The 26277-nt window shown below is 38.1% G+C and overlaps 1 protein-coding gene across 1 annotated transcript in view; it reads right to left on the bottom strand.

Moving 5' to 3' along the window:
• Positions 1 to 3229: 3229 nt before the first annotated feature.
• APC (adenomatous polyposis coli) overlaps positions 3230 to 26277 on the bottom strand; it is a gene marked incomplete at its 5' end in the record, with an annotated part of 42687 nt that continues 19639 nt past the window's right edge. The window contains 9 exons of the mRNA XM_009879056.1: positions 3230 to 10683; positions 11088 to 11302; positions 11978 to 12094; positions 14399 to 14476; positions 15860 to 15999; positions 16856 to 16951; positions 18108 to 18486; positions 21144 to 21242; positions 24891 to 24998. Of these exons, the coding sequence (XP_009877358.1) occupies positions 4128 to 10683; positions 11088 to 11302; positions 11978 to 12094; positions 14399 to 14476; positions 15860 to 15999; positions 16856 to 16951; positions 18108 to 18486; positions 21144 to 21242; positions 24891 to 24998 (7788 nt within the window). The remainder of the gene's footprint in view (positions 10684 to 11087; positions 11303 to 11977; positions 12095 to 14398; positions 14477 to 15859; positions 16000 to 16855; positions 16952 to 18107; positions 18487 to 21143; positions 21243 to 24890; positions 24999 to 26277) is intronic.

The following is a 26277-nucleotide window of genomic DNA, read 5'->3' as shown; positions in this document are numbered from 1 at the left end:
CTTTCCCCATCAGTTCTGCAGGGTAAGAGGCGATCCAGTCCACTGGAAGGGAGAAGAAAACTTCTTTCAACAGTGCCTGCTGCTTCTTCAATTCTAGAAATATGTATCTTTATCCCCAAGAAGAACGAAGAAGCTAAGACACTGTTACCTTCTGTTAAGGGAGACAGGGGAGTGGAGAGTTAGGAAGTGCTCCAAAGTGACTATCAATTCAGCTGCTGGATTATCAAACAGAATTTCTGCAGTTTCATGGTCTATCGGTATACTTTCAAAATACTACCTCCCTCATTTGTGGACTAAATGCTCTCTTCTGTGCAGTTTACTGGGGAAGATGTGGAATTACATCCTTGGGACAATATGGCTGAGAGTCCCCCAAATTGTTCCTTTTCTTTCCCTCCCCCTTTATCCAAGGACACAGCAACTAACTACCCAAAGCCATCACAGATACTAATCTATGCTGAAGAATACTGTTCCTTGCTGAAGTTTAGAGCATGAACTATACTTGTATTTTGCAGCCAAATCCTGCTTGGAACAATATTCCAATCTCATCAGGAAATCCTGTCAAGGCTTTCAATTTTTAAAACGTAATCTCTTGACAATTTTGAGAATTTTCTTTAAAATACAATGATAGAGAACTGCGCATGAAGAACAGAAACAGATTAGCTCCTCTTTCAAGTCCACAATATTTAGTCAGAAGTGCTTTCAAGGAAATTGAGCAATAACTCTGTGGCACACTGCAAGAAACTAAAATGAATGCCATTTTAAAAAGTCAACTAATTACAACTTGTGGGGAGATTATGCTTCTGCTTTTCGTATCAACAGGAAAAAGCTCTAAGTCTGAAATAAGCTCTAGGACTGTACTTCCGGCATAAACTGATATTTTAAGTACAAGTCAGATATATTCTGGAAATGGTAAGCTAAACCAAGGGCACCTGAAGGTCTGAGCACAAGTCACAGAAGTTCTACCAAAATCTGTAGAAAGGAAGGCAGTGCATTCCAGAACAGTAAAATTAGTTGTTTTCCCTAGCTCCTTGCTTTTCTTTGTTTTGCTTTTACATAAATAATGTCCTCTCACCTGCTGTGGCAACTTCATAACAGTACAACCAAGGAACAAGAGTAGATCTTAAGCAGCTAAGTCAAATTGGACTACCTTGAATTTACACATCGTTAACAAAATCCAAGACCAGATATATTCTTTACAGCCATTTTTCACTTTTTTGATTTTGTATTTCTGGGATCTGTCCTTATAGTTAACCTCAGAATGTAACTTTGTATCTTCATCACTAACATAATTACCATGGATGTCCTCAAATATTCTAAAAGGCTCTTAGTAGACACTAAGTAATTTGGATAAAGAACCAGAGAAATGGCAGATCTGGAAGGGATTTCAAAAGATCACCTAAGCCCATCCCTGCACACAGGCAATATGAAATATACTACAGTCCATCCCTATGAGATGTTTCATAATCCTCTTCTTAAAACTTCTATAATGGAAATTTAACAACTTCCATGGGAAGCATATTTTTGTGTATCACTACCCTTATAGTTGGCAAGCTTCTCTCATCTGTCTTTGCTACAAATATAGGTTATTTATGAGGATATTAAGAGAAACTTCCCAATTATAATGATCATGAAGTACCTCCAAGACTATCTAGAGAAGCCACTACAATTTTCAAGACATTCTAGTGTTTGATACGCACAGAATTATTTATTGTTTCACCTTATCCAATTCCCTCAGTTATAAAACTGAAAACAGAATTTCTTTATCAAGAATGATTTTACCTTTACATTCTTAAATTTACAGGACATAGATGCAAAGCTAGTGTTGAAAGCTATGCTGGATTACGTGATGTATCTTCATGTTAGTAGTTACAAGCCCAGCACAAAACAAAAAAGCATCACATCAGTTGTAAGAAAAGTGGTCTTGCATTTGAAACTCATGGATGGAGCTCCAACAGGAAGTCCTGGCTTTGAACACATCACATAATCACTATCTCTGTTTCATCTTTAAAAGGACATTAATATTCATATTAACAGTATTGGGAAGATACTATATGCAAAATGTTTAATATACTAACATGAGGAGTGCTGCTTGTTAATAGATTCACCAGATGATACAGAAACATGGCACGTCTTTAAGAAATCTGACAGGACACAAAGAAAAAAAGAGCAAATAAGATACCCCTTCTGCTGAACAGGTATTTTTTTGGTATTGGCTTTTAACTTTATCTAAATTGACTTCTGTCTGCTGATAGCATCGTAATTCTGTTCGTAAACAGTGCAGGTCTTACAGAATTCAAGAGAAAAATCGATTAATTTCAGTATTAGACGAAGTACAAAAGCCACAGATGAAACACTCTGAAACTGTGTTAAAGCTACCATAAAGGTAAATTGCTCTATTTCAGGGCTTCCTGAAATCAGGGCATTCCGAATCCTGAATATCAATTACTTAGAATGCTAACTTTAGAATAGTCCAGTTGAGATACAACAAAACTGACACACTATTTCATGGTTTGTTTCAATCACGCACAAAATGGTTAATGTTCTGTTCTCTCATGTTTCTACTTTAAATCAATTCTCATCTAAAATCAGGCTATATTTGTGTTTTTAAAGCACAAACCTGACTTTTCGGCACTTCTCTAGCACAAACCATATTCGCATCAAAAAGGCTTGAGGCAGCAAATGTCCTGGTTTGTGTATAAAATTGTATTTCTACTACGGTAACAAATTTCTTGCTGCCATGGGATTCTTCTGATATTTTCCCCTTCATAGCTTTTAAAAAATAAATTAAAAAAACGCATGATGATTTCAAGTAGAATTAAAATTGCATCTTACAGTCACTATTTCACATTCTACATTATATCCCCAATTAAAAAGAGTTTTGGTTTACAAGTATTATTTTTATAGATACAGTATTATTTCAGGCTTGCAGTCATGAAAACAGTTATACTGCTTGGCTACTGGAAATACCCTGCCTTTAGCCTTGTTATGCACCTGAGATGTGTGAAACTCTCAATTACAAATATATTACAGAAGACCTAGGGCCTGATCCTGCAACTGTTACGAGCATCCTACCACAGCCATTTGTCAGTGATAAGGAAGAACAAATATTGGAGGTGCAAGATTCTGCTGGATCAGGCCTTAAGTGTAAGTGCATTATACAACACATTACATGGTGACATCTCAAAATAAAATACCGTACTTTTATGTAATGCAGAAGTAACACACACAATTTACATACAGTAATAATTTATTCTGAAATGTTCATTTTAGTCTCTCTTGAGACACCACCCATGTCTCATTAATAAAGGAGCAGCCATCTCACCTCAAATACCAGAATATACAACAAGTTACAGCATAGCAAAAAAAATCTACCTACTTTAAGATAAAATCTAATTCAGGTAAAATAATTTTGTTCAAGGTTTTACAGCTACACAGTTTTCCTTTTTTTTTGTTTTCGTTTTTGTTCTTTTTTAGAGCACAAAGTGTAAATTGTTACACCATAACTATCTATGCACAATTATGTGACCACAGAAATGTTAATCATTACTTCAGAAAATGAACCATCAGTTCCATTCATGCAGAAAAGCAGGCTGGGAAAGCTTGTTCAGCAGAAACCATATTACTGTGAATTTCACAGCCACATGATTAATTATTGGGTTAGATGGACTCACGAATACTAAAACTGAGTATATTTTTTGCATAAATAATACCAATTCTTCCCTGATGTAGTTTAGTCGATCTGTAATCTAGAAATAATTGATAAAGCAGTATGACTGTGTCATCTCTATCTGCAATGTTCCATGATTTCAACAACAAGCAATATTTAAAGGATTATGGGATGGGATGTTAATTAAATACATGTTAAACATACTGTACAAATATACTTGCATTAGCAATTTTATTCCAAACGTGTCAATCAGGTATTCCTCCAAAATATTACCAGTGAAGACAAAGTATACTATCAAATATGGCTTCCAGAACAAGGACTTTCTAACAAGAATCAAACCTATTTACAACAAATAAAAACAAAAAAAAGTCGATCCCCAATCTTTTAGTTTCATTTGAAACAAAATTTCTAAGTAGCTGCTGTATATAATACATCAGTTTTATTTATCTTTTTCTTGCACTTAGACAGAAGTTACCAGGTAGGAGCCAGAGTGACGCTTAGGACTCTGAGTTCCACTGGAGTCTGGATTTTCAGACTTGGAGTCACGTTTCTTCGTGCTGTTATTTACTGGTGTTGGTATCTGTGATGGCCGAGCAGAGCTGTTATCCACGCTACTCTTCCTGCGGCTTGGGTTGTAGTTGAAAGGAGTCACTCTTGCTGCCACAGCACCAATGGGGGAGCTGTGCTTGCTTGAGCTGCTGGAACTGAACGGTGTACGCTCACTTACAGTGCTTTCGTTATTTTCTGATGCAGGAACAGGATTATTTGGCAGTGGCTTTGTTTCAGTGCCTTTCTTGTCTGGACTGTCTATCTGAAAGAAAGAGTTCAGACGGTTTTCTAAACCAACCGTGCGAACAGGAACTCCTCCGTTCCCTGGGATTTGTTTTTCTTGAATCTCTTTAGAATCTTTACCATTCACACTCCCTTTCTCTGAAACACTGTCAATAACAGGGGGAGTATTTCCGGTTGGGGACCTTCCAGATCGAGGATTATTGATTGGGCAGTCCTCGATCCTCACCCACACATCCTCTGTCTTAGAGACAGCTGGTGCCATCTGATAGATGAGAGTTTTGGAATCGGAGCCATTTGTGGGACCCGAGGAAGAATGCTGAGGATCATTCATTATCTGAGGAATTTCGTTTTCTTTTATTTTCCTCCAAGTACCCTTTGCTGGTGCTTGGCTTTCTTTAATTTGCTTGTGTCCGTGTTGCTTTTCATCTTCACTTTTTGCCTTTTCGCTGGACTCTGAAGAAGCTGACAGAATCGAGGAGGAACTTCCAGTTCTTCGCCAAGTGCTTACACGAGGAAGTGATGAGGAATGCTTGCTATGCTCACGCTTCCATGTTCCCGATCTGTTGATCAGCAATCTAGATGGACTCTCAGAATGAGAACGAGCTATATCATGACGTTTTGCTGGTCTCCCATCGTATTCCACAGAAGGGCTCAGATTAGGAGGCAATTTTCGCCAGCCACTGGTCTGGGCAGTTGAATGAGTGGATAAAGACATATCAGGAAGAGATGGACTTAAAACTGGGGTCTGTAGTTGGGACCTTGTGGGAGAATCTGGCCTGGAAGGAGACAGAGACTCAAATGAAGCTGACTCTTCTAATTTCCGTCTTAGAGTTGGGCTAGGAGCTTCTTTAATAAAAGTTGACTGGCGAACAAGAACGGGTCTCTCAGATCTGTCAGATTCACTTCCGCTAGATTTTGTGGATGACATTCTGGATAGTTCAGTCTTTTTGTTTGATCCACCACTGCCGAGAGCTTGGTTTAACCCTTTTGAAGCAGACTCACTTCGTGGAATGCTACTGGTACTCTTAGGTAAGGCAGTTTGCTTTGTAAGGTTTTGCTGGCTCGTCTGCCTGCCTGGTGATGTATATGACATTCTACCTGAACTTGAAGATTTAGTTGAAGCTGTGCTAGGAGAGGATGTCCTTGGCAACTGAGACAGTTTGTTGGGAGGACTTATACCATTTCTTCCTGGGGAAATTGAGTTTCGACCAGGAGATTGCAGAGGCCTGCTTAATGGCTGCTGCTGAGGTCTAGAAGGAGTGGAGTCTCTAGATCCTGATCTGGAAGGTCCTTTGCTTGATCCACTCTGGTTCAGTCCTGATGGCTGCCGAGTTACAGGAGCTGGTTCAGGTTTTACTGATGACTTGACTCCTCTTGGGGAACTAGTCAAACTTTGGCCTTCACTGGGACTCTTTGAGTTTGCGTTTTTGAGTGGAGGGCCTTTTTTGGAAACAGGACTAGTACTTGAAGAACTATTTCGAACTCCTGGAATATGGATCATCGTCCTACCACGTGAAATCGAAGGCACACTTGTCTGTTGTGGCTGCTTTAACTGGCTTGATGCTTCTGAATTGGAGCGAGCTTTCCCTGTAATTATACTTTTATACACTTTTTTCCCTCCTTTGATTCCCCTGCTTTCAGATTCCACTTTTTTAGACTCCAGTGTACTCTTCTCTCCTGGCTTAAGAATTCTTGGACCTTTATTACTAGTGAAGGGTTTTTCTTCTTGGTCTGGGGTGAGATGAAATGGTGACCCTAGAGAAATACCAGATTTTAATGAAAGGATAGAATCAGAGTCTGATGAAGCTTGTCTGGACAGTGATGCAGCAGCTGCAGCTTGATGCAAGCTACTAACTATTGAATTTGCACCTTCTTGTATAGCTTTCCAATCAAAGTTCTCTGAATCAGGTGAGAAACCATGTTCTGAATCTGGCCTCTGTATCTCTCTCAAATCCAGTGTTAAATCTTCTGCCAATATACCACCTGTATTTCTGGAATTACTTTTTTCACTCTCACTCTTTATTCTTGAGGGTTTTTTCTTTTTAGGCATAGCAGAACTAATGCATTCCTGCAGAAGATCATCTTCCGAGTCAATACTAAGAGAACTCAGAGAGCTGTTTCTAGAGAAACATACAGGAGTATCTTCAACATGAAATGATTTAGGTGCATAACCAGAAGTCTGTGGTCGGTTTGATTCCATCTGCGACTCAGGAGCCTCAGTACGTTTTGCAGGTTCCCCGTCTTTGTTGTTATTGTTTTCCTGATCAATATCACTGAGGGAACTAAGAGACGAATTGCAAGAAAAACAAACAGGTGTATTTTCGATGGCAAAATTCTGCATTTTCTCATCTGTAGCTCCTCCTCTGTCTGGAATATCTTTAGCTGACTGAGAGAAGGTTTTAGGCTGGCTTCTGCCTGTTGGGTGTTTTTGACAAACTTGCGTCCTGTTACTTGGTTGCTGATTTGAAGATTGTTCTGGATTAGGGCACTCTTTAGCTTCTGTTTCTTTTCCTTCTTTTCCTTTCCTTAATTCTGCCTTCTCCCTTGATAGGTCAACATCATCATCATCAAAATCTAAAGAACTCAGGGAATCATTCCGTGAAAAACAGTAAGGAGTTCCCTCGATAGGCGTATAATGATGAGGGGAATCAAATGCAAAGCTTCCTCTTACACGCTCTTCATTATTTGGCAGTTTGTCACTAAAGTCTCTTGAACTATTTTTAAGATTCTGTTTCTTTGCATCTCTGTTCTCCGGATAGCTTCTTTCATTATTAATGTTGCTTTTCGGTTCTGCAGTTCTTCTTATACGTGCTCTGTATTCATTATTTTGGGGAACAGGCTTTACTGGTGATGTTGGTTTCTTTTTCTCACCTTCTGGTTGGTTTTTACTACTCAGAGATGAAGATGCTTGTTGAATTTGATCCATTATCTTCTTCACTCTGTAAGGTTTGTGACTTTTTCCTTTTGGCATAGCGGAGTTAATGCACTCAGCCAGAATATCACCCTCTTCTGTTTTGTCATCATCCAGGCCTGGGGGAGTCACAGTTGAGCTTTTTGCTCTCTGAGAGTCATCAGTACTTCTACCTTCTGTAGGAATGGTGTCTCGCTTTTCAAATTCCCCTGACTCCGTTCCCGTACCCACACCATCAACATTGGCCAGCTCACTCGGAGGTGATTCGATTGTGAGATCACTCAGAGATGTAGCTGTTGAAAAATTTATTGGTGTACCCTCAACACAATATACCCGTGGCATATCATCTCCTGGTGTAAAACTCACATGCTTTTGGGATTGCAATCTGCTTTGTGAAGGCAACAGTTTGTATACTGGCAACTGGCTGGGCTTTCTGGCTACAGGAGGAGGTATTTTTGGAGCAGATGCTTGAGAAGGCTTTTTGGCTTTGCGTGAAGACTTTGTTGGCATTGCAGAAATAATACAAGCTTCTAGTATTTCGATATCATCGTCATCATCAGAATCATCCAGAATGTCCTTCTCTGCTTCAGCAGGCTTCTCCGCCTTCTTCTCTTGCTTATCCTTTGTGTCATCTGACTGTTCAGGTTCCACTTCATTTCCATGTTCGTTTTCATGGACTGGAGGCATTATTCTTAACTCTACATCTTTCTGTATAAACGGCTCATCAAGACTCAGAGCACTCAGACTAGAAGAACAAGAAAACCCATCTGGTGTGCTTTCCGTGGCAAAATGTAATAGTGTATCAGCATCTGGCAGTACCTGAACTCTTTGAACAGCTGCGTTTACAGCCGCCTGTCTAGGGCCAGGCTCTCTCTTTTCTGCACTAGGTACTTTACCTTTAGCTACATCTCTTTTCACTTGAACTCCTTGAGCAGGAGGTGGCGTTTTACTTCTGCTGGGAGGCATTGTTTGTCCAGGGCTGTCTGGAAGGTCACTGGGACTTATAATGCCACTTACCATTCCACTGCAAGGCTCACTCTGAACTGAACTAGCAATTGAACGGCTTTCAAAACTATCCAGGGAACTTACAGAAGTGCATCTGCTGAACATCAGTGGTGTTTCCTGCACATAGTGTTCTGGAGGGCTTTTAGGAGTCTGTGCACCACTCTTCGAGGGAGATTTGGCACCTGAAGAAAATTCAACAGCTTTATGCCTAGAGGAGTCTGAAGGAGACAAACTAGAAGCCTGAAGCCTACTGGACTTTGTTCTGATGTGTTGTGACGTCGATGTGATTTCACTTACGGCACCTTCTGCAGATAAAGCCCCACTGTCCTCCTTCAGCTCTGCTATCTGTAGGGTGTTATTAGCATCTGTCACACGCGTGGACTGATCACGTCCTATTTCATCTTCAGCTGAGGACAAAGATGACAAAGAGCTACACCGTGAAAAACATATTGGGGTATCCTCCACACAGTAAGTTTGTATAGTTTCCTGATTAATAGAGGGAGTTTTACAGGAGGCATTCTTTTGCGCATGACCACCTCTGCTCTGTGCAGAATTTGGGTGAAGCTGATTCTGTCTCTTGGAACCAGCTGAGGGGGCTGATGTGCTCCCACTGCTTGAGGAAATATGGTCGGTTTTAGTGCTCTTCACAGAAGAAGTCTTTGGAAAAGTAAAAGATGGCTTCTGAGAAGGAGGAGGAACTTCTGTTGAGTATTTTAAACTATAATCAATAGGCTGATCAACATGATGTTCCTCTTCATTGTACTTTATGCTATAATTTGTTGGCCTGTCTTCCTCTTCATGTTGTTCTTCCTCAGAGTAGCGTTCGCTATAGTTGGTTGGCTTATCATCATCATAATCATCAACATGGCATAAGGACTGGTTTACTTTCTGATTCATTCCAAGAGTTGAGCCTACTCTGTTCTGATCTGAACCATTGGATCCTCTTGACCTAAAGGAAGATACGCACTCTTGCTGTCCAAAAGGTGACTGATACTTCATGTGTTTATCATCTCCACTATCAGTGTACACAGGGTAGGTAGCATTTTGGCTCCTAGGCTGCCTTTGTTCATTCTGCTTCATTTCATCATCTATTACATGCTTGGGCCTTGCCCATCTTTCATTTTGAGAGGGACTCTGCCTTCCAGAATTTAACTGTTCATCAGAGTATTTAAGACTATAATTAATAGGAGTGTCTAGCTCTCCATCATTGTCATCCATATGATTTGCACTATGAATCTTATGTGCCAAGTCAGCTGGATATTGACCATAACTACAGAACTTACTTTCGTCATCTTCGGAGTAAGATTCAATGGAAGGTTTCATTTGGCCTCTTTTACCATAGCCATCACTGCTGCTGACGCTATTTAAACTATCATTTGAAGCTCTCTTGTACTCCATTTTTGTATAAGGCACAGGACATGTCCTGCTTGAATTCTCAGATTTAGGAAAGTATGCATTTGAGTGAGCATGGGCAGTAGCTGATCTCCTCGGGGCATTTCGGTCCTCTGTCAAACAGTGCATTTCAGAAGTGGAACCAGAACTTCTGTCATCTTGTGGAATATGCATGCTTGTTACTTCTTCCATAACTTTGGCGATCTGAGCTGCAGCTGTAGAAATCTGCATTCCTATTCTCTTAGAGGAGTTCCCAGTATTCTCTGCACCTGGATGATAGGCATTTAAACCTACTGCTCGATCCCTATCAAGACTTCTGTCTTTCTCAGATCGAGAATTTTCTATGTTTCCTCTACTGGAAGAGGAGGAGCCAGGCAACACTGTAGTATTTAAATATGGAGGAAGTACAGTCATATTACCAGCGTTAAAACTCTCTGACCTGCATACACCATCATCATGCCGACTAGAGTCCAAGACATACTCACTGTATATATTTTGCTTATGTCTCTGCTTATTACGATGAGATGCCTTCAGGCTTAAATTATCAATGTTGTCGAAAGTCTCTGATAAATGCTGAGCATCTAATTCCACTTCCAGTGCCTTTTGTTTTCTGACATGAAGAGATGGTAAGCTTGATCCTGGAGACATAATGTTGGCATCCTTGTATTTTGCTGGCCTGTTTGCCATGAGGTTTCTTAGAGCTGCAGCACTACCCATGGCTATCATTTTGTGTTTTGAGTAAATGAGATTCTTCAGCATGCTGACTGCTCCCATGTCCCACAGCGCCTCCTGATCCTTCGCATTTCGTGCAGAAAGATTCCACAGGGTCCCACATGCATTACTGACTATTGTCAGACTGTGTGACTTCAAGTGTTGTAACAAGGTTTGTAAGCAGCTGTTCTCTCGCAAGATTTGCCTAGTGTTAATTGAAAACAAGTATCAGTAAGTAGCATTTCAAAAGGATGAGACAAAGCACAACAAAAACCTATTAAGCTAGAGTCAACTTTTTCCCTTAAAAAAGCCAACTATGAATTCCCCAGTGCAAATTTATCTCATATATCCTCTAGCTTTATCTGAATGCTAATCAAATCCTAGTAAATATACCAATAGTTAGCTTTTAGCACAGTTCACCATTAACAAGCAATCTGTTTGCATATTCCTGTTATGTAACTGAAATACTTACTTATCAAATGCATTAAAACATAACTCTACTTCATCATTATACTTGATGCATGAATTCCTATTAAGATTCAGTCATAGAAACTGTCTGCTAAACACACAGGTGGAAATGCTAAAGGTTTTCAGAACAGGTATACTCACCTATGGTCCTCATTAGTAGCAATTAAGCTAGAAACATTTCTTAATATTCCTCCTCCACTTTCTATGATGGCTAAAGTGTTTGTTTGGCTCCGGTAGGTCAGCGTGCCGACCAGAAATGCGAGAGCACCATCAACAGCACATATATCAGCTTTGTTCTCAGTACAGTGTGCTGACAAATTCCATAAGGCACTCAGAACACTTTTTAGGGTGGATTCCTATGAAAATAGTAAAATTACAGTATTAGAGAGGTTTTCAACTATTGATCACAAGCTCTCAGAAATATGCAAGCTAGCTTCAAGGAGTTATGTATGATCTGATTCCTGCATTCTGGGCTGGTAAGCTAGATGCAGGCAGCAATACACACGGAAATGGTTTGTTTGCTTCTCTCCTTCCTTCAGCTATAGATTTGGTTTTGCCTGACCCAATGTGTTCAGAAATACATGCCACAAGACTTGTTAACTGCTATAATGATAAAGTATGGTTTGAAGATTAGCTGACAGGAGATTCTGGGATGGAATATAATCCTGTTCAGACACTAAAAATATATCTAGAAAATTAGAGAGGTACTTATTCACTAACTCAAAAGATGTTTTATTAAATACAAAATTACAGAAAAGGCTATTTCAGCAGCACAGCTCATGAAATGGAAAAGCAACATCTGCCAACCCTCATATATAAGATTACAGAAATACTAGTTGTTTTGAGATGTCATTGCCACATTGTGGTCTGCTGCTGTGTTAACTCAAAGCAACTCTCTTCTTCAAAGCAAGTTACCTAAACCACCCCAAATATGTGACCAACTTCTTTTATCAAAAGGACAATGATATTAGTGTTTTGTGTGAAATAAACATAATCTGTCAAAAATTTATTCAATCATTTATATGGGATACCTTCTTAACTTCTAAAGCACATTCCATCAATGCTTTCACACTTCCAACTTCTCTTAGAGTCTTTTTGCTGTTTACATCTGCTCGCCAGGATAAGTTTCTCAACACACTTGCAATGACCTGCAAAACATGAAAGAAAAATAAAACATCTCAATATAGTTACTTCTTTGGCTTTCTCTCCTCCTGGATTTCTGGAATGCTATGATTATTAAATTAAATTAAATTCAGATTCGTGCTCTATTCTCATGTTAGCACTAGATTTATGTAATCTCACCCTTTCTGCTTGTGAAATAGAACTTGTCTGCCTCTCAGATGGTATGGTTACTTTCATTAATGTTTATAAAGCTCTTTTAAGCCTTTCACTGTGTTTTTTACAATCAGAATAGTTACCTAGAGAATATAAGTATGTCATGCCTTTGTCTTTGTCCTTGGCAGTAGCTAGACTGTCACTGTGGACAATCATTACATATATTAAACTCCATCCAGTTAAGGGCTGCAGTTAAGCATGTGCATCCCTCATGAAGTACCTCTAAGAGAAAACTTTTACTTATGATGTTCTCATTGTCACAGAAGCCCATAAGCTTGCTGGATGATTGACGAATGCTCCTCTGCTCACACCTGTGGCAGGTGGCAGAGCCCAGCAATACCCTGCCCTGGATGCTCCCAGCCCCACGACAGGAGCCATCAGCCCGTCTGAGGTCCGTCTCAACACACCCAGAGGAGTGCTGGGGCCCAAAGGCAGATGGGAGCCCATCCTAAGGGCTCAGACGAGGGGCACCCTGCCTGGGCTCTTCCCAGGGCTCTTCCAGGGGACTCACAGCCCCATGGTCCAGGTGTGACGCCCATCCAGGAAAGCCAAGGGGAGCGGCTCTCTACACCTTTTACACTGAGGCAGGTCAGCCCAGACATCCTGGCCTAGGGATGCAGGATCCAGGGGAAGAGCAGTCTGGGTCTCTAGAAGATGAAATGGGAGGACTCAAAGGTTCCAAATGCAGGAAAAACGATGGATCTAGGTGATTCAGGGAGGTGCAAGTATGGGAAAACACAGGGACGAGGGATCAGAAAGGCACAGTGGCACCTAACAGTTGACTGATATCCCTGTATGGCCATGCCCTTTGCCCGATGACCAGTCTGTCCCAAATTCTTACTAAGCCCCACTTCTAGGTTTTCCTAAGTGAGAGATGTCCTGCTTTGTGTGTATATGGAGATCTACGTGCCTGTGGCTGGATACGCACCATGGGTCAGAGGGCCCATGTGTTCATTACTTCCTTTTCAAGAACACTGAATATATTTAATATCTGCCCTAATACCAAAGTAGTGTTTACCCAAATGACCTCTGTTGTAATTCTAACTATTTTCTCACTTGTAACTTGCTAGCTCCTTCCCTAGTGGAGAAATTTTTTTGTGAACAGTGTTTTAAGAGATAAAGTCAGTTTTACTTAGAATTGTTCTTTTATCTGATCATTCGCTCAGATTGCAAGGGAAACAGGCTCTTCCTTTGCAAAAGCTGTTCCAGTTTGTTTACAATATGTATTAATTAAAAATTATTATAATTTAATACATAACAATTTTAAACAAGTTCCACACCAGTATTTCCGTGCTCTCAACACTTAGGATCACCCCAAGCACTTCCTGCAGACTTTATTTTCAGGCTGTTTTCTTTACACAGCAGGAGCCACTGGAAGTGACAATCGGGTGTCACACCGAATACTCTGCTCATATTTAGAAAGCTTCTTTGGGAGGTGCTGGTGTTGACAGTAGTTACGTATGACTTGTCAAACACAGGCTGTCTTTTGAAATACACCTTCCTCTGCTATTATTCCCCTATTATTTACTTGCTGCGGCTGTAAGAGGAGCCACAATACCAGCCTAACCCTCTGGATATTCTCAGTCCATTAGCACCGTCACTAGTAAATTACGTTAGAGAATCTAAGATTGATCACACTTATCTTTAAAACTGGAATTCCACTAACAGAATCACAGCCATAAAAGTGAGCTTTATAGCCCATGTATTACATGTAATTTGATACAAATCCCCAGAATATAACCCATACATAAGAAGGTGGTTGTACTTAATAATCTGTGGAAGGTGCAGAGGTGTGAACTCTGGATCACAGTTAAGGCAGACAAGACAACTGAAGAACAACAATTACAGAAAAAAAAAATCTGGCTGGGATGAATGAAGCATATTTCAGAGAGGACCTAATTAAAGAAAAAGAGAAGGCTGGCTCTAGGCAGCACACTAGAAACTTCATGAAGACGACAGAATTCAAGTACAAAAGTAACTGGTGGTGAGGCCAAATGAGTCAAAAGGCAGCAAATAATATGAAAGGAGAGCAGAAATACAATGCAATAAAATTCGTGGGGTGTGAATTGCCAGAAATGTCCAAGCAAAATAAATTTTTAATCTCAAAAGGATGTTACCTGCTGTAAGTCTTCACTTTCAGATTTCAGCTGGGCCACAAGAGCTCTCATGCAGCCCTTCATAGAACATAATGTAGCCTGTCAGGAATAAAAAAGAAAAAAGGAAGTGAATAGTACTAAATGACAGGGTCAGGCAGCTTGCTTCTGCACATACTTTAAGCTAATCACATTTTAAGTTCAATAAAAGCACAGGAAAATGTGTTGCCAAAAACAAGTATTTGGTTTTCAACTACTTAAAAGTTAACTGTTAACTCTCAGTGTCTACTCTGGACAACACATAAGTCTTAAAATTGTGCTAAATTTTGTATTTCTTACAACAGGTCTGGGAACTGATCTGTAAGTTTACTGTCTTAGGAACCTTCTTTACTATGCAGCAGACAAAAATCCCCTGTAAGCTGGCAATACGTTGCTACCTACTGAGTCTTGCTATTTTTTTTTTCTTTCAAATAAACATGAAAAATTATATGACTATTTAAAAATGACACAGACATAATAACATTTCTGACATTTGAAGAATAAATTTTAAAAACACAATAGCAACTGAAAAATTCTCGGAAATTGTGACAAAGCATAATTAAAAATTATTAAAAAACACTGTATGTCATCAGATGGACAGCATGTACATTTGTGTCCCTGAGTAATTTAGTTTATGCTATAAACCAACTAACTGCAGCCTTGGAACGGTTACTGATTGGACGATGTAAAAAGCCAATATTTTGCAAAGCAACCGATTTGCAGCATGGATCTATGCTTTACTCTTGTCTAAAATTTGGAACAAAAATAGAGTTACATGAAGCTTGTTATTCCCATTCACTCCTGAAATGTCTTCCCCTAGACTAGAAAGATAAAAATTCTTCACAGTACTAAGTTATTTTAAGATCTGTAGATTGGCAAGCTCTGGGACAAGAAATTATTGAAACTTTCTATCTTTTGAAAGCAAAGTCCTTGTCAGAGATTAGAGAACCTGATTTCTCTTACAAAAATCTGAAATAGTGCCGATTTTATGCTCCCGGTATTAAAAAGCTGGGTCCAGCCTCAAGAAGTTTGCAAAATTTCATCAGACAGTACTAGTATCCTTAAGTAATGGACGGCTTTACAAAATTTGACTCAATTAGCAGTTTCATTTCAACAAGCTCAGAAAAATCAGTCACTACTCGTAATCATTGGTCCATAATCATTATGTACTATACCAATGAAATGGTCATAACATTTAAGCTGACAGGTAAAATCCTTACTTTCACTGACAAACTGCGAGTTGATACTATACTTCAACGACACAACATTTAGTTTGTGGTGCGCTCTCTCAGGAACAGGATGGAATGACAGAGATAACTTTGAACTTCAGTCTTGAGCTTAAACACAATATCCTACCCTGAGGGCTTTCACCAACTGTCTTGAGAACTACAGTTCAAACATAACTATGAACTGAAATTGCTGTTATGTTTAAAATTCTACTCTTACCTTGTTTGCCACATCTCCAAAAGTCAAGTTTGTCAGAGCCATTCCAGCATACCTCCTTAATGTAACACTATAGTGATCACTTGTAAGTCCATACATTTCGCAATCCACTTGCAACAGCTCAGCAATGGCCTGCAAACCTCCTTTAAAAACAAACAAGTAAGAAAATAAATAATATCTGTGCTCTCATATGACAGGTATGGTACATATGTACCAGAAGAAAATTGCATTCATACGCACAGAACATGTCTCAAACATATGAAAACCAGGAGGCTCGGAAAGGTAAATAAATTTTTAAATACTGACTCTAGATCTTGAATCCTGTGCTTAGAAGCAGCAGAAATGTATGACAGCATGACATTGAGATTTTAAAGGAAAATGGGAACGGGGGAATTATGAGGAATTAAGAAGCATGCTCATCTTTTAACTCCACCCTGCCAAAACTATGTTTGACTGACTAACTTGCACCAGTTGCACAAAAGGCTACTTAGTAAATCTGAAAATTAGTGATTTAATTATTATCACTGAATGTTATTCACTAAGAAAAATACATATAATATTTTCACTGATAACAAAAAGTGGCAAATTAAGGAAAATTGTATTCATAGAATTTACTGAGCATGGATTGAAAAATTCAGGCTGTTAAAATGAACCAACTCAGGACAAAAAAAACCCACCATGGACAAAAAGTCTCCCACCCTGAAAAGTAGTCTCCATTCTAAGTAAAATACATCTAAAATTTCAAGTATCCTAATAATATTACTACTCTTCCAAAATTCACAATTCTTAACAGAAAAAAAGAGTAATTGACACAATATTTCATCCACTGTGAAACAGTCTGGTTAATTCAAACTGCATTCACCACTTAGAGGGCAACAACTGACACAAACAAACAGATGATCTGTTTAAACTGGTAGTAAAAAAAGACATGTATCCCGTGAGGTATACAAGGAGCATCAGTGTTTCCAGAGAAAGTCAGAGGAACACACTTGGTCTTACCAAGTTCATTCATCGCATGCCTGTGCTCTTCGTCAAATGAAAGTTTCATCAAAACACACACTGCAGGACAGATCTGATGATCCACTGGAGCAGGCACTGATCCAGAAACAGGTAATAGTTAGTATTTCCTATGTGATTTTGTCTAGAATGTAAGTTTTCCAGAGCAAATCTAATCTTAAATTAAATCAGGTTCAGTTTTTTTCAGTGTTAGTATCTTCATCATAGTCAACGAACAGACAATTTGTTAAGAATATTACCAACAAATGCATGTACTAGAAATGTATTTTATGCGAAAAAAAAATCACGGAGAATCCTGAATGTATGTGTTAAGTAGTATGGCTCCCAGTAAAAAAAAAAAACTTACTACTTTTAAAAATTAGTAATCAATAAGATTACATATTTTGCCAGCATTAAACAATACGTCACGTAATGTGAACCTGTTTCTTTGGGTGTTATGTCTTTGAATGGTTAATTAAACCCGTTTCATAACTGGGACATTTTGGGGTTCTTGTTTTTCAAGCTAGATTCTGGCTAATGCACAAATGGTATTGGTACGTCTTGTTCAGAGCCCCACTCCTGCTAAATGGTTCTCGTGGCAAACTCCGACTCCTGTGATGCAGCCCACGCACTTCAGCCGTATTTCTGTCAGAGACACCTACAGCCTGTATTTACAAAATTCCTTCAATTCAGAAAAGCAGCTAAGCGATCCAGGAGGTTAAATCTCTTTTCTAGCTGTTCCCTGAGAAAGCTCCTATTCACTAACATTGCCACATCTTCCATGTTTTAATACAGAAATATTTCTAACATACATTATATATATTACACTGACTGGACTGAGATTATTTAATTTGTGCTCTCTGTCTGTTCTCTTAAATGAAATGTGCTGTCTCTTGACTACATCTGCATGAAAAGCAATTTGGCATTATTTAGGTAGGTATGCTTCATTATCCATTAAAATGCAGACTAGAATGAGCACATATTCAATCTTAACTTACAGATTATAAATATACAACATTAGAATTATTATCTGGAAATCACATCAAGGTCTATGATTTAAATAACAAGTTTAGTCACAATAAGGCATGATATCAGTAGCAGATACTATTTCCTGACACTGCCTCAACTTAAAAGAAACCACATACATATGCATACACACACAAAAAACATTCAATAAGAACTCAGATTAAAGTTGCACTTTCTGTAAATTTTCAATATATCCTTGAAACATTTTTATACAGCTTGCAGAACCTACTTGGGTTTTTGTCTTGGTCCATGCCTTGTTCATGTGCTTCCTGCCATTCCCAACATGTCTCACAGTAAGCACGGATCTGCTCCAAAAGATGGAGCACGCGGATTTCCCGTCTGCCTCGCTTATCATCAGGCTGGGAGTGAATGATATTATGCAGTGCTGCGCTGGCTCTGGCACGGGCCTCTTTACTACCACGAGAGTTTCCTAACAAGACAGAGTCTTTATCGTTGCCATGTAAAAGCTGGATGAGGAGAGGGAGACATCCAGACTGACGCATGGCTATGCAGCTGTCTTGGGAGCTAGACATGGCTAGCAATGTTCTTGACATGTCATCTTTATCATGAGTACCAAGCATTGATAACAATGAATACACCATTTCCACCTGCAGGTCAAACGATTTTAAAAATACAGTTACATTAAAAAAAATACACGTTAGATTAAAATGAAATTTGAATGGTACACATGAGCAAAAAGACCTTATTTAATGGTGCAAAAAAAATGTGTTATTTGGAAATAGCTAAGTACTATTACTACTTCAGCATTCAGTATCTTAATAAATCTCATCATCATCATCATCATCATGGTTAGGCTTCGCGAACAAACATACGGGAAGGGCTCTACCTTAGTGGTTAAATGGCTAGAAGTGGTTGGTAGCTGTATATAACTGTAGGAATCTACAAGACCAATGGCAAAGACTTCCAAATTTCCAGCATACAAAAGATTAAATAAACATACTAATGAAAGTGTTTCAGTTTGAGAAATCTAAAATATAACTTGAATTAATTGTCTCAAAAAAGTGTTCTGTATGAATCACACATACTTGTAAAGATGCTCTTCAGTGAAAAACTATTTTTTAAGTGTTATTAAGTACAAGTACTCTAGACAAAAGGTAAGAATAACTACATTAATTTCTAGCTTATACTGTGCTCAAAAAATCTAATATCCATGCACTCTAAAATTTTCCTTTGAAACTATTTCAAATTAAGTAATTACTTCTGTTATTATGACTGACTTGCATATGGATCAGATTATTTACAGCAAATACAAAATTGAAGAGTTAAATTAACACTTTCAAGTTCACAGCGATAAAACTAGAAAGCAAACAAATGCTCACGTAATATATATAAAATATGGAGCACTTGTCAAATTACTATCAAGCCATGAAAACCCAGCCGTTACAGATTTAACTTAAATAAATTTCTCATTTAAAAATTAGCAATTTTTAAGGGAGTCCACTGGCTGTTGTGTAATAACCGTGGTCAACGTCCTGTTTGGTTTGTCTTTCCCATTCTGTTTTCTTCAACAATACATTTTAGATCAATACATGTATTTGGTTCTTCTGGTGAACTTTTAGTAGAATAGCAGGATGTAGAGGATGACTTTAGATACTACCTAGAAACTCTGAACTCCTAAAGCCAAGATAGACAGGAACATTCAAAATCAAATCACAACATAAAGAAACTACCAAAGGGAATTGTAAAGTAGCAGCACGTGTGTTTCTTCAGAAAATACCACTTAATGAACAAATGAAATTTTGGACTCTTAAACAAAGTTTTCTACAAATAAATAGATATTTGCACTGGTTACCAGCTCAATGAATGATTGCATTTGGTTTCTTCAGAAACAATTCAAATGTGCCTGAAGATGAGGACAAATACCAAGTTATAAAAAACATGGGAAGCAGTGGGTAGACCAAGCAGCAAGTCTGCTAACATGTACATCTCTAAATACTACAGGATTGTTGAAGCAATAAAAAACTTAGAATTTGTGAAACTGTATGATCGCATGCAAAATCCGTTGAAATAAGTCTTGGAGCCAATTTTATGGCTGACTAGCATCCTGGTTTGGAGATCCTGTCTTCTTGGTCTGGGAAAAATCAAATATAGTATTAAAAGAAATCACTTGGCTTCTTAAAGGAGTGAATTTAATCTGCTTTATACATGTCTCTTGACAGATATTTCAAATGCCAGCTTTAATCCAGGTTGGATTTGGAAGGTAAAGTTTTCACCAAAGAATAAAGCTAAAGAAGCAACCAAGATTTGGCCTCTAGGCTGTTGCAAGTACAGTATAGGAAAGAACAAAAACATATTTGTCTGTCTGTCTCTTTAAACGCACAATGCCCACAGACACACCTCTTTCTCCATCTGTAAACATACTGGCTCTGTTTAGAATCTCTTCCACTTTCTCTTCTTCTCAGGCATTAATATTAAGTTTTTCCTACCTCACAGCACCGGCAGTTCAACCTATTTCTTTCCCTGTATCCTTCCACAGTCCCTCCCTTTTGCTGCCTTCGTTGTTTGCAGCTTTTGGGCATTCGACAATTTGCAAAGAAGACTCGCACACAGACAGACTAGCTGATGTCACCTCCACTTGGTGCATGCATACAGTGCAGGACCAAAATTACAACGTTATAATGCTGTTTTAAGGCCCAAAGTAATTATTATTATGTCAACCTAACAGGCCTTGCTTTCCCAAAAGACTCTGCTAAGCCCAACACCAATGATGCTGAGTCCAGAGGCAGTATAAAGACCAGCAGTTCATGAATTAGTTTTGTTTTATAGAACTGCCCTTTTCTTCCTCTCTTTTTATGCTGCATACATACATAGTCTTCTCTGAACAGACATCTACCACTGTGAAGGGCTTGTATTATTCATTTTTTCCCATTTAATTTCTTAGCAATTGCACCTGTTTTGTGAATTTGATTTCTGGAGAACTATTCACAGAATTCCTCTTAAAAGGGTTAGTTTCCATTATGGATTATAAATCAACATCATAAACTTTTTAGATATTTTAGTAATTTCTTAGTAATCATTTTTTCCTTACTGTAACAACTCTTAACTGATCATCAACAAGTAAATAAAAGGATTTCTGTGCATGTATTTTAAAAGTCCAAGAAATATCCTAAAATTTTAGCTCAATAAAATTACTACGTGTGGATAGATCGTTCGGCTAATATTAGTACTATTGGCAGAAACAATGAGGTTATTGTATTAGTAAAAATGTAGCATTAGCGACCTGTGGTTTGTAATCTTCGGTTACCTTGGTACCCAGATGACTTGTCAGTCTGCGAGGAACAGAATAGTTACTACTAGAGCTCATAACACTGGCTGTCTCGTGGTCCATTCGAGCAGCAGAACCCTATAAATGTAAGCAACAATTCAATATAAAATAAAGTGTGAGTGAAAAAACAAGTATCCCCTAATACAGTTTCATCATGGGATCATGAAATCATAAGGACTGCCAGCTTACTTTTGCTAAGTTAGGTCCTCTCTGCCCTGACACAACTTAGAGACCACTCTTACACTGTATCACTTTTCCTGAAATTAAGTCTCAATAGAGCTGTATTTTCAGTGGAATTATTTTCTAAGGGCTCTTTTTATCAAGAAGGAGAAGTGGACTTTGCAATAATAAATTGCATTATAATTTTCACAGAGTAAAAAAAAAAACCAGCCTCTATTTTTATGTCAGGTTATGTAGTGCACAGGAGTAAATCTGTACTTCTTCAGGAGACAAGCAGACATACATGTACTGACAAGTAGAGATTCATCTGTAAAAGGTTTAACCCTTCTTGAACTTTTCCATAACAAAAGCAAATTGAGTGGATGAATCTATTTCATTTTTTAATGAAATGCTATACAATACTGCTGATACTACTTGCTGTAATTTTCCTAGAAATTACTGTAAATAGTATTCTCCTACCTGTAGTAACATGACCCAGTTATTAGCACCTTTGTCCTCTTTTAATCTGCTTTGTCTATTTACATTTTTCCTTTTTTGTGACCTTTTATCCACTCACTCTCTTTGCTTTTCCCTCCCTCTTTGTTGTCATTTTCTTTCTTTTTCTCTGCTGTGAAGTTTCCCTTACTATGTCCCTCCCTTCCTGTTCACTTTGGAGAATGTAAAAAATACATTTGACTAGCAAGCACTTTCAGTATCAGAAGACTGTTTTACTGAGGTAGTCACCAGTGTTGATCTTCCACAAAGGCTAAAATCTATTAATGAAATTATTAGTTTAATTTGCAAAACACCATTTTCAAGCTATCTGCATGAGTAAGTATCACTTTTTTACAACAAAACACATATAACACACTGAAGAAAACTGTATGAAAGACACTTTGAAATAATTTCTGTGTTTCATCCAGGTGCACCATAAAGAAAGAAGATGAATACTTCTGAGTATTTGCTGTTCATACAGTTCATTATCTTAAATTTGAAGTTGGAAGTGACTGTAAGTAAAAGGTAAGAATAATTTCATGTAGTGTTTGTCTAGACAGAAAAAAATTCAAGTTATACTTCAACATTTCAACACGTTATTATATTCATTTCACTCTCCCATTTGAATCCAGAACATTTCATGTCTTTTCCAGACTATTACGCTAAAAGAACATATAACTAGAATGACTTAAATTCACACTACTTATTCCAGTATGTATTTCCTTTGTAAACAAGCCCTTATTTTCCATTGACTGTAGGAGAAATTCAAAATCTTACAGCTTAGAATGAAAATTTTTATTCAATTTTCCCAATTATTCCCTTAAATAATGTGCAGTGCAAGCAAGCCCTTCATATCATCTTGACCTCAGACTACATTCAGACGATTACAGGTTCAACACAACATACATGCCAGAATTCTCCATTATTAAGTTCAGTATGATCACTTTATCCAGGAAGATGAGGACTTAAGCTTGGAGCCCTACCTGTTAAAGGTCACCATGGTGCAGAGGGATATAGCGTAACTGTCCTGTCATTTCCTCAAAACCATACCAACTTTGATTCAGGTAACGACCTCCCTCAGAGCCACCACGGGACCTTGCTACTCTGAGAACACCCAGATGCCTAACTGAAGCGTAACTACATTTCTTACTGTCTCCTAAAAAGTGACGTGAAAGAACCAGTTTCAGGCATGTAGCTATTCCTCTGAGAAAATGGGAAATGACCAGGAGAGGTTACGTGGGCCCTTCTTGTGTAGAACTAGAACCTTCTCTTTCAAAATCTTCTATCTGTCTGCCTCAGCATGCTTTCTCTTTTTATCCTTTATTGTCTTTCACTCGCTGATTTACTATGCTTGCTGTTTACTCTGTCAGTTAGGTCATTTTCCCTACTTTGTGATACATTTTCTGAAAAATAAATAGATAATCTTAATGTATTCCTTTATAAAACTTGCAAAACACAGGTTTGAAAATGTTTTTACTTCAGCAGCAGGACACTCAGCGTAATGGAGAAGACAGGTGAAAGATGGTGCAGAAAAGGGCATAACTGAATCCTGAAAAATCCTGGATTCAGTTGGCATTGATTACAGGACTACAAAACCAATCAGAACCAAATGATTTGGTTAAAACTTTTTCTGCGCTCCACTGAACAGTGACTGCTCAAAGTGTAGTGAGCTGGTTTATCGCAAATAAACGTTATGTCCAATCCATTAAACCTCCTCTGTCTGGGCTTGTACTGAAAGTAAATAATCCCCAGATGTCTGTTTTAACACAGATTCAGCACCCTTGCTCTATCTATCTCTAGGAGGAAGCAATATGGGTATTTTAGACATTTCAGTGAGGCTTTGTTCAAAATTGCACAAATCCTCTGCATAAGGCCTCAGATGAAGTACGAACAGATCTTCCACTTGCACAAGCCTGTCAAGACATGACAATCCCTTCTTCCTTCCTTCCCTGTAAAATATGTTGTCCAGAAAAACTCTTGATTCATACACTGAAGATGGATGATACAGCCACAATGCATCAATTATTTAAATGCATTATGCTTTCAGCCCCAAAGCAGCACTGAACTATTTTCTTCCCAAACAATAAAGCTGTCATATGAATTAGAATCAGAGCCTCAAGCAATTGCTCAGATATGGTTGATAGAACTTAATTCGAAATTGTGATCAAACGTATCTCAGCTGCAAAACTTATAGGCTGTGCTTAATGTTTAATCAAATGAAATACTCTAGCCAAACCACAATTCTTTCTGATAAATGTTCTCATGCAAGACATTTTCACAAGTGTTTATATAATTGTACTTCCCTGGAATAGCTACTACCTGGAGTAGCAAAAATATTTTGCATATGAAATTAACTACTAAATTTGTAGCATGAAGTTTTAAGAACCCAAATTACTAGTGAAAATAGATCAGCTTCAGCTGGAAATTATGAATGATCATTAGCACACAGTGAATAAATCAAAGTATTTTTAGCCAAAGAGAGAAGTCATAAATTCTTACAAATATTTGTTTGAAATACAAGAATTTAATATACCCCTCAAAATATTCCACTAACGTATTTTACTAATCTAAGAAACAGCAAGGAAAGATTACTTAGAAGCATTTAAATAACATAACCCTTCAGCACAATTCCAGGAGATTACCTCATTGATACTACTGTTTCAAAGCTTCATCTAAAACAGTGCTAAAGGAACATTAATTAAAAACCTGCATTTGGTTCTTCTCTTTTAAAAAATCACTTTCGATATTTAAATCACACATCTAGTATTAACGTTCACCTAAAATAAATATGTTTTCTGTAGTCATTCCTGTTATCTCCTTCATAGCATTCGGCTCATTAATAATTTAAACAAAAGAAAAATGCTCCCTGCATTATCGAATATTTATACTTTGTCTTTTTAAAACATTTCCTTCCAATAAATACAAGAAATTTCTTATGTGTAGAAAGAAAAAAAACATACATGTCTCTAAAATGAGCAGGCACACAAACATCATAAAGTATATACCAATATGTAAGCACTGTACATTTTCAGTATTTAATTATACTGTCATCAAACAAAATAACCAATTTACCTGACCAGTACTGCTAGTCGCCACGCTGATTTCTGCTGCTCCTTGACCTTCATTCTGCCTCTCTGTATCATGGGAACCTGCATCATGCTTGCTCTGAGGTGCTGCTCTCTGTTAACGTAAAAGTTTATGAAATTACATACAGAAATGAAGCACAGTTTACCATTCAAAGCTTTCTAGACTGAGAATGCAGCAATGCCGCATCCTCACAAAGCCACTGAGCAGTACTTTGCATTCCATAACCCTTAGCCTCAAAAATTAACAGCTCAGACTGAGTGTCTTGGAAAAAACACAAGATGAAAATGAAGCGTGTCCTCTGAGGATTACAGCCCTGCAAGACAAAGGATTTGCTCTGATACACAGAAACACCATTTTCCACCAGCTGTGCTCACATCGCTATCAGAAATGTAGCAGAATTGGAGCAAACAACTGTCTTCTCTGCACTGTCACGTGGTCCGTGCATTTACTGGAGATGACAGCTAGCACAGTTCAATTAAGCTTCACGTTCAAAGACGAGTGATTTCTGTGTGAACAGGAGGTTATCTTTAAGGATCTTTCTTAATGTTAAGGACAAACAGTGCAGGAACAACCATTTCTGGTGCAAATAGAATGTATATAATCTGATACTGATCCATCTAATATTTTTATCAAAATAAATTCAACTGATCTGGCAAGCTGGTACAGACATGTTTCAGTTCTTTCAGTTTTCTATACATCTATACAGAAATAAACTGGTGTCCCTGACACTAATAAGGATCATGAGATCAGCACAAAAATCAGGCTTTTAAACAGTTTCTCAATAAAGCAAATAGAACAACTGAGAAGTTAAAAAGTGTGTGAAGCATCCAATGGTATTCATTAATGTGTTTAAAATGTTTCAGATCGATACGAATAATCCTGTCCATAGAACTGGAGCTGCAAAGGTATCACCCCACCACCAAAGCACAGTTTTTCTCAGGGTATTAGCCCTGATGCCAAACCTCATTTTTTCAGACACAGAGGCTACTGCCATAACTGACATGACTCTTGTTTCCCTCTCACTTAATTTAGCTATACCTGGCACACTAAATTCAGTTTCTGTGCATTCTTGAGGGGTACAGATTACAATAGCATAGTCTGCCTCATCTTGTTTTATGTACATTTCTCTTTAACTTTTAGCAGAAACACACTTCTCTTCAATGTACACATATTAAAACTTCTTTAGTTATCTGGTCATCAAAGTCATACAGTTATCACTTTCATACTAACTCTTTTTTGTCCTTATGAAGGAATAGACTTCAGAAACCAGTAACTAACTATGTGCAAAGTGATAATTTAGGGATAAACCTTAAAAAATGCTATTTATATAGTTTAACTAAAGGCGTAAAATATGTCAAAGAACACGTTAGTA

The sequence above is a fragment of the Apaloderma vittatum genome, unplaced genomic scaffold (assembly GCF_000703405.1).
Source record: "Apaloderma vittatum isolate BGI_N311 unplaced genomic scaffold, ASM70340v1 scaffold25721, whole genome shotgun sequence".
Lineage (NCBI taxonomy): Eukaryota > Metazoa > Chordata > Aves > Trogoniformes > Trogonidae > Apaloderma > Apaloderma vittatum.
This window is presented reverse-complemented; position numbering and strand designations above follow the sequence as displayed.